This window comes from Vitis vinifera, chromosome 10 (genome assembly GCF_030704535.1).
Source record: "Vitis vinifera cultivar Pinot Noir 40024 chromosome 10, ASM3070453v1".
Classification (NCBI taxonomy): domain Eukaryota; kingdom Viridiplantae; phylum Streptophyta; class Magnoliopsida; order Vitales; family Vitaceae; genus Vitis; species Vitis vinifera.
This window is the reverse complement of record NC_081814.1, coordinates 410,445-419,528: the sequence shown is the minus strand read 5'-3', so window position 1 is coordinate 419,528 and position 9,084 is coordinate 410,445. Positions and strand designations below refer to the sequence as shown.

At 41.9% G+C, this 9,084-nt stretch overlaps 1 protein-coding gene across 2 annotated transcripts; it reads right to left on the bottom strand.

Annotated features, from left to right (window-relative positions):
• Nucleotides 1–1,089: 1,089 nt before the first annotated feature.
• On the bottom strand, nucleotides 1,090–5,031 carry LOC104880451 (uncharacterized). 2 transcript variants are annotated; one of them, XM_010657054.3, is made up of 4 exons: nucleotides 3,834–5,031; nucleotides 3,111–3,695; nucleotides 1,824–3,013; nucleotides 1,090–1,739 (listed from the first exon to the last, which is right to left on the bottom strand). In XM_010657054.3, the coding sequence occupies exons 2-4, from the start codon at nucleotides 3,667–3,669 to the stop codon at nucleotides 1,206–1,208; spliced, it is 2,283 nt and encodes a 760-aa protein (XP_010655356.1). In that variant the 5' UTR covers nucleotides 3,670–3,695; nucleotides 3,834–5,031; the 3' UTR covers nucleotides 1,090–1,205. The 2 variants fall into 2 exon arrangements, with proteins under 2 accessions (XP_010655356.1, XP_059596204.1); XM_059740221.1 differs by having other exon boundaries at nucleotides 3,111–5,031.
• Between the last annotated feature and the right edge of the window lie 4,053 nt (nucleotides 5,032–9,084).

The window sequence follows — 9,084 nt, the reverse complement described above, 5'->3', positions numbered from 1 at the left end:
CAGGTATGTGCTAGCTGAATTACATGAAGGAATATGCGGAAATCATGCGGGAGGACGATCCCTAGCACATAGAGCTCATTCACAAGGGTATTATTGGCCAACAATGAAGAAAGACGCAGCAGCATATGTCCAAAAGTGTGATAAATGTCAGAGATACGCTCCCATTCCACATATGCCTTCAGCAGCGTTAAAATCGGTATCAGGCCCATGGCCTTTCGCGCAGTGGGGCATGGATATAGTGGGACCCCTCCCAGCAGCACCTGCCCAGAAGAAATTCCTCCTTATCGCCACTGATTACTTCAGTAAATGGGTAGAAGCTGAAGCATACGCAAGCATCAAAGACAAAGATGTCACCAAATTCGTATGGAAGAACATTGTTTGCCGCTTTGGAATTCCCCAAGTCATCATAGCTGACAATGGTCCACAATTTGACAGCATTGCATTCAGGAATTTCTGTTCGGAATTGAATATCCGGAATTCATACTCCACGCCACGTTATCCTCAAAGCAATGGCCAGGCGGAAGCCACAAACAAAACTGTAATCAATGCCTTAAAGAAAAGGCTGGAGCAAGCCAAAGGAAAGTGGGTGGAGGAACTACCCGGCGTCCTATGGGCCTATCGAACCACACCCGGACGACCAACAGGAAATACTCCTTTTGCCCTCACATATGGAATGGATGCAGTCATTCCCACTGAAATAGGTCTTCCTACTATCCGGACTGATGCAGCAAAGCATAAAGACGCCAACACGGAACTAGGAAGAAATTTGGACTGGGCAGACGAAGTCAGAGAAAGCGCATCCATCCGGATGGCAGATTATCAACAAAGAGCATCAGCGCATTACAATCGAAAAGTCAGGCCCAGAAACTTCAAAAATGGTACGCTAGTACTTAGAAAAGTTTTTGAAAATACTGCTGAAGTAGGCGCAGGAAAATTCCAAGCCAATTGGGAAGGACCCTACATAGTGTCTAAGGCAAATGAAAATGGAGCCTATCATTTACAAAAGCTAGATGGCACTCCGTTACTTAGACCATGGAACGTGTCCAATTTAAAGCAGTACTATCAATAAAAAGTATACACAAATGCAAATGAGAAAGAAGTATATTTTTATTGATGAGAATAAGTGTAATTACAAAAAATCTCCGGACCACAAAAATACAGAAGGAAAAATTACAGCATAAAAATTGCAAAAAGAGATAAAACTATCAGGGAGCGAGCTTCTCGTGGAGCTTCTTTTCATCACCCGGAGGAATTGAAGGAGTATCTCGCTTAATGCCATTCTTCTTCATACAGCAGCGGTACCCAAAGATGAATGTATCATCCACTTGTTTTTGGTATTCTGCTTCAATTTCCTCCCTTTCTACAGCAAACTCCCGTTCTAGCTCCTCCTTTTGTGCAATCAAGCGCAGCTGCAAATCTTCCCTTTGTTTCTTTTCAATAGAAACTTCTGTCCGGAGTTGCCTCACCTCCCCCCTTAGATCGGCCATCTCATTCGCTGCCTCAAGCAGACGGGCATCCATTGATTCCTCCCGGACCTTTGCATCAGCCAAGTCTGCCCGGAGAGCCTCATTCTCCCCCCGAGCGGTGGATAAGCTGGCTTCAGCCTCCGCCAGTCTCAGGCGCAACTGATCTTCAGCATCTTTGCGCCGAGTGGCGAAGGCCTTCATATAATCAGCAGTCCGCAGCAGGTCAGTGAAAAGATCGTATTGAGTGGCCATGCCACGGAGACCACTCACCAGCTGCAAACAAATAGCCAAGTAAGCAAAGCAAAGTTAAATATCACACATCAGAATGACAACCAAAAAGCACAAAAACAGTTTTACCGTTTCCACCATCTCAAACATTTGGGCTGAGGGCTTGGCAAGAGGCAATCCGGGTGGAATCTGTTTTAGCTTCTCTTCCAACTCCGCATAGCTAAAAGGGCTAGCAGAGGTACAAGATGCATCATTAACAGGATCCCCCCCTGATGAGGCAAGAGAAGAGCACTCCTGTTCCGGATTCGGGACCTCAACATCTACGGCCGGATGAACATCCCCGGGTGCAGCATCAGCATCTACGGCCGGATGGGACACCCCGCGTGCAAACTCATCCGAGACTACCACAGGGACGGCTGATATCTTAGTTACCATCTCCACTTCACCCCCCTCCGGATGAGTATCGTGGGCAGATGAGCAACTAACTTCAATCTCTTGCTGCCGCTCTTGAAGTCGCCCATGGAGTCCGGACCTCAGATTGCGCACCGAGCGAGCCTTCTTTGAGGGTGGTCCCGTCACCAGAACAAGAGCCAGCCGGTCCGGATCGTCGGAGGGCTGACTCTGGTTTTCTACTCCCACTTCCTCTGTGGGGGTCGCACAAACAGCCTCAGCTGCATCAGCATCCAAGTTGCGGGAGTCCGGATGGTTGACAGACGCAGCTTCCTCAGCCATATTCGCTAGGCGCGCAACCGCTGTCAAGGAAGTGCTTGAGTGGTTCAGCCCCGCAAGATGTCCGGACCCGCTTGAGATGGAATGAGGAGCAGCATTCACTGGCTCCTCTATCATTACCTCCGCCTCGTGGATAATGGGCGGAGGAGCAAATTCCAAGGGAGGAGTGGGCTCCTTCGTGTCCTTCCCATGTTTTTTCACCAGCTTCCTCCTCTTCACTGGATCTTTCTTTGGGGAAGAGTCGGCGTCACCTTTCTGCCCGGGAGCCTTCCGAAGGGTCCCTTCGTTCTTCTTCTTCTCCCGGCCCTCCAGGAGAAGCCGGCGTTTTTTAGAGTCAGCTTCTTTTAACGCCTCATAGATTGGGAAATCCTTCACAGTATAATGCTCCCCAGGAACAACCTCCTTTGGCATCTTCCTGGGGAGAATGTTGATAACATATTCTCGGGACTCCCGGACGACCGCCGCCAGGTTCCGCGCGGTCAGCAGCGTATTGCATTGCCTCTCCTTGACGTCTATCTCAAACAATTTACTGAGACAGCCAAAAGACGCCTTTTCTACCCAGTCCACAAGGTGGCCCCTCAATTCCGGCCCTGCATTAACAGCAACAAAAGATGAGAATACCATCCGGAAAAGTCTACAAAAAGTCAACGAAGTAACGGCCGGGCAATAGTCACAAAGCAAACCTACCCGGAACTACCAAGGAGTAGTTTGGAGAGAAAGGCCTCGCCGGATGCTCCAAAAGCCCCGCCCATGCACCCCGGACCACCACGTGTCCCGTCGCCCCTCCCTTTGTCGAATCTGGCAGCTCCGTCACCAGTTGGAGGGAGGGCAAGTGTGCAGACATGCTGAAAATGTCATTTTTTACCTTTCTCAAGGAATACACAAAAAACACCTCCAGCAGCGTGATATCGAGGTTGAACAGCATGTTTATGATACTGCACCCCATCAGCACACGGACAATGTTGGGATGAATGAAGACGGGTGGAATCTGGGTGAAGTGGAGAAACTCCTTGAACAACGGCGGCAGAGGGAACCGGAGCCCCGCGTTGAATTGTTCCTTCGAGAAGATCATGGTTCTTTCTTCTGCTTTCTCAAAAGGCACAAGAACCCTCCCATTCAGCAGTTCCACAGCCACGTTATCCGGGATACAGAACCGTTCCCGGAATTCCTTCGCATCCAACTTATCTATCGCTTTTCCACGAACTTCGCTAGCCCGGGAGGATGAAGTAGTCTTTTTTGTAGCCATTTTTTACCACAAACACAAACCCAAACCTACACACAAGGAGCGCAATGGGTAAAACACAAGTAACCCAGAAAATACACAAACCCTAGCCCAAACAAATCAGAAACCAAAACCAAAGAACCAACAAAACGCAACAAAAGGAACAACAATACCAAAGGTACACATACCAAAGAAAGCTCTGAAGCAGGAAAACCACTGTTTCGATACAAGAATACCAGCAGCAAACGAATGTCGCGACACAAGATCACCGGTACAAAAGCGTTTTCAAGTTTCTTTACTCAGAGACGCAAAGAACGCAACAAAAGCAAGAAGAAGAGAAGCTCTCAGGAAAATGCAGTAGAAAAAAAATGGAAAAAGGGGTACAGTACGCTATTTATAAGAAGACAGGCCCTCGGAAAACCAAACGTCCAAAAAAGCTATCATTGAACCAACATGCTGCCTGGGGATACACAGGGTCGGCGGCTCGCCATAAATGCCTTTTTTGGCTTCCGCACCCCCACTCGACACGTGGCCAAATTGGACGAATGGACTTTTTCAATTTTCAAAAACCCAGTTATTTTTAACCCGCCCATTTTTTGGGCAAAATAGGCAGGTTAAAAAGGGGGGCAATGTAGGGACCCCTCCCCTTAGGAAACACGTGGCACGCAGCTCATGGTGACGCGTGGCACGTATTATCAGCCGTCCGGATTCCCCTAAAGATATGCATAATGCGGCTATCCTATCCGGACCGCCTCAAGGAAAGGCAAAGGACGTTTCAACTTCTCCTAACCAAGGAAGAGCGAACGTCGCTGGCAAAGCGCATACATCCGGACAACATTCATAATGCATCCGCTCCACAATGCATCCGGGCAATCAGCATGTGCCACCCAGATATAATCGTCCGGATCATCAATCAAAGTAAAGCAAGTCTTACACGCTATCACGACAGCCAGCTATGGTCCACATCCCATCACCTGCAGGATGAGAAGACAAGAGGAAGTGACAGCAAGTCACTTCCCACGGTCATTCTACATAAACACTCCCCACGATCTCTGACAGCCGCATTACCTACCATGGTTTCTGACAGCCGTTCGTAGGGTGATAATGCTCCTACTAACACCTATTGTCATCATCACAACAGAAAATATCTCCCCACCATTAATGAGAGGAACAGTACCCCTGAAGCTGTATATATATGACTTCACACGAAGAAGAAAGGGATGATCTCCTGGTAACCTCTTGACACCTAGTAAAAGGCCAACTGCCTCATATATCTTATTCTCTTACCATGGCTAACAACATCATCGGAGGGTGCATCCGGACACCCTGTCCGGATGCCTTTTTGCAGGTACAAACACTGAATCAAGAACCCCTTGTGTGTTGAGAATCGCGTGTCCATTCATCTAGCAGCAACGTGGCCCACCTAATACGCGAGGTGACAACACATACTATGACATACATCAAAATCCCTCTAGCTAAGAAGTAAATAATACTTCTATCTTCTTCTTTTTTTCCATCTAAAATGAGACAATATTTCTTACTACGATTGAAGTGACCATGAAAATGAGAGCTAACTTGCTTGGCTTCCTAGAAACTTTATAGCTCATTCTCATCAGTAACTAACATATATGAAAACGAGAGATATCTAGTTGAAGGATGATGCTCTCCCATAGATCTTTTAACCTTAGGTATTAAACTCTCTTGATAAGGTGATTGCCCTTTAGTTCAATAGGCTACTATATAGGCATACCAACTACACTATCAACTCTAGTCAATCTATGTATCCCATTTGTGGTTGACGAGGAAGTAGGTACTAACTCAATACTCACCATTTGTACCTCTAGGCTATTAAACTCTATCAAAATTTTCTAAGGTTTAATCATCTTGAAAAACCGTATCCCTACTTCTCATGAATTAATCTTTTTTTAGCTAGATTCCATGGCCTAAACACCTAAACTTTTCATCATGATGCCCAGTGAAAATGTGTGGGATTGCTTATCATCAAGCATGGATATTTGTTCTTTGGGAACATGCACAAAAGCTTTATACCTAAAGACCCTCAAGTGAGAATAGAAAACATTTTTTCTCTCCATGGTTTCTTTGAAACCTCAAAGTTCAATTAAATTGATGGAGATTTATTTATCAAGTAGTATGTAGTTGAAGCAACTTCACTCCAAAACACTTAGGCAACTTTGTAGTCTTCAACACACACTTAACCCTCCTAACGACGGTACTCAACTCTATTGTCAAATTTTAGACATTTTAACTTCTTCCTAGTCTCTCTTTCAACCATAGCATGGAGCTATTAAAATAATTGAAAAACTTGATTCCTAAACCTCAATAAGTAAACCAATACTTTTCAAGTAGTATCATCAATGAAAGTTATGAAGTACCTATTTCCTCCAAGAGTTTCCACATTTGTGGGACCATAAACATCTTAATATAATCAATATAGCTTTATCTTTTTCAATTTCTTTTAGGTAATATTGAAAGAAACTTTCTGTTATTTCTCAAACAAACAATGATCACTTAGACATTAGGATCCATTTTTAGTCAAAGTCATTGAGGACTTCCTTTCAAAAATTTGCAATCCTTTTTCACTCATATGCATTGGTCTCTTATGTCATAATTCCAATGAAACATCTATTGCAACATACAATTAATCCTTGCACGCTTTCTCCTTAGTCTTGTACAAATGCAATATACAATTCCTTTAACAATGACTAGTGATCATTTATTAAGCTTTGATTTTCCACCACCAAAGTGGCTCTCATATCCCTATATATCTAGTGCAAAACTAGATGTCAAATTAAAGCACAAATATGGTATATACCTTATATCCAATATTAGTATCAAGACACACATATCTCTTATACCTAAAATCTTAGAGTAACTAAAATTTCTCATCTTAACCATGCCAAAAATATTCAGCTCTATAATTAGGAAAGAACTCCGAGTGAGAGGTAGCATAGTAGCAAGTAGCAAGTAGTCATGTTAACAATCCACTCAACTCCTTGATCACCTAAATGTAAATGCTCGTGATACCAAAACTTCATCACTCTTGGATGTTAAGTTTTTTTTTTTTCTCCTAATTTTGACTCTTTTGTTCCATCTTCTAAACATAAAAATTCTTTTTCATATAACCCTCTTTGTCATATTGAAAATATTTAATTTTATCTCTAGATTGAGATCTTCCCTTAATCTTGTCCTGACATTTCTATCTTCTATTTTTATTTTTTCCTCAACATTCTTTAATGAAGGCCTATGCATTTTTTGTGAAAATTTTCCTTTTTATATTTTTTTTGTAAAATTATTTTTCATTGATTTTATAGATAATTCATTATTCAAAATAGAGTTGCTGATAGTTACAATAAAAGTTTCTCAATTGTCTAACAATGAACATAGTGACATCAAAGCTTGAATCTAATCATTCATCACCATTTTCATTATAGCAATTGATTTATTATTATTTAAAGAGCATTCAAGTGATCTGTCACTAGACTCCCTTTTGACTTCATGTTTAGTAATCATTTTGTTCCCAACAATTTTTTATTTAAACGTTGACTCCAACTTCTTCTAGAGAACATGAACGCATGTTTCATTTTCCACATGATAATGTAAGGCTATAGTAACTCATTGCCTAATTTAGGCAATTGTCTTTTTCTTCATCTTCTTCCATTTCACATTGAAGATATTTTTAGGCCTAACTTCTTAACCCTTAAGAACATCTGATAAATGTTTTATGGTAAGAAAGTTTTCCATCATGGATTTCCATGTAGTTCAATTTAAGTGGTTGAGTTTTACCATAGAGGTTAGACATCTTTTTTATTTCCATACCTTCAAAAATAGGTATTCCCACTACAATGGAACTTTGATACCACCTATTGGGAATGGAAGGTGTAATAACAATAGTTGGATATAACACTGTTCTATGGGGGATGGTTAACTCTAGTGGGGGATAGAGAACTCAATAAAGATAACAATTGTAATTCACCTGCATAGCTCAATATTATTTCACAACAATACAATAGGAAAGATAATGAATCCACAAATATATCAACATGATGGCACCATATATAATGTGAAAAAACCCTCCTCAAGGAAGTAAAAAACTCACAATTTTTTTTTTTCCATTTCAATAAAAAAAAATGGGAATACAACTAGTCTTTTCACAATGAAGACTAGTGGAAATACATCAATACTTGATAAGGAAATCCCTTGTCTCAAAAATACAAAGAAAAGAAAGAGAGAGAGTGGAGAGATTATACCATAAAAGCTTTCACAACAGTTGAAGGAAGAACCTCCACATGTAGAGTTGAAGGAATTACCCACAAGAGCTTCACCTTCACACTTTGATGGACACTCTTGAACCGTTGAATAATACCCAAGAATCAGCCCCTGATTTACCCCTTTTTTTTCTCCCTCCACTACTACCCCAATCTGGTTCTTATACACACAAAACCAGCCCAAGTACTGTCTATATTGGGCTTTAAAACATCCGGAAGAACATGTGGCCCAAAATGTGGGCTTAAAAAAAAAAGGATCTTTCATGGGCTGGAACCTATATGGGCCTAGCCCAACAGTTATTGGCATCACTAAGATTCCTGCTTTCCATGATCCATCTATGGCATTTATTTTAGCATGTATGAAAGCATATGGCTTAAAGATGGCAGAGGTGCCAATGGCTTTCTTTCTATTTGAAGCTCGTGGTCACTGAAATAAGCCACCTGACTTCCTTCTTCAAAAGAATGGGGCATATCATGAAATCAGATGGATGCTTATTCCCACCAATTCATATATATATATATTCCATCCATATGAATCTAGGTTGCTACACTAGGAAAATTAAAGGTCCCACATGATTGGGATTGAAAAGCTTCATAATTAGGCTTATATATGAACATATTGTTTAGTGTTTAATCACAGTGCCCATATAGCTGTCACCTTTGCAAACTCTAGAACTGAATGCTTAAAAGAGAAACTGTGATGACTGAAGCATTTGACAATAATTTGAGAGAAAACTATCTAATACGGTCAGCAAAATAAATGGGCTAAATTAAAATATCTAACAAGTAAGCTAGCTTTATATCTGTTACAACTTTGCGTATGCATGGATCTGAAAAGCTAAAACACCATAAACTCCATGCAGTACAGGGGCCTTATCCACTAGTTATAAGACACTCTTGCATGGCTGCTATCAACTGTTACAACTGTTTAAAGGCCAATCATCATCATGGTTCCCTCTTTTTCATCCTCTACAAGCTGAAATGTTGTAGTCTCTCCAATACTTGAGGAAATCGAGAACTGTGTTTTGTTAGTGAAGGTCATCATGAATATCCTTGGAATGCAATGAATTGGTTGACTAGAGCCTGAAGAATGACAAGGTGACAGAAATGTAGTTTTCTAGGAGGGAGGACTCTAGCTTTTGATATCAAACTG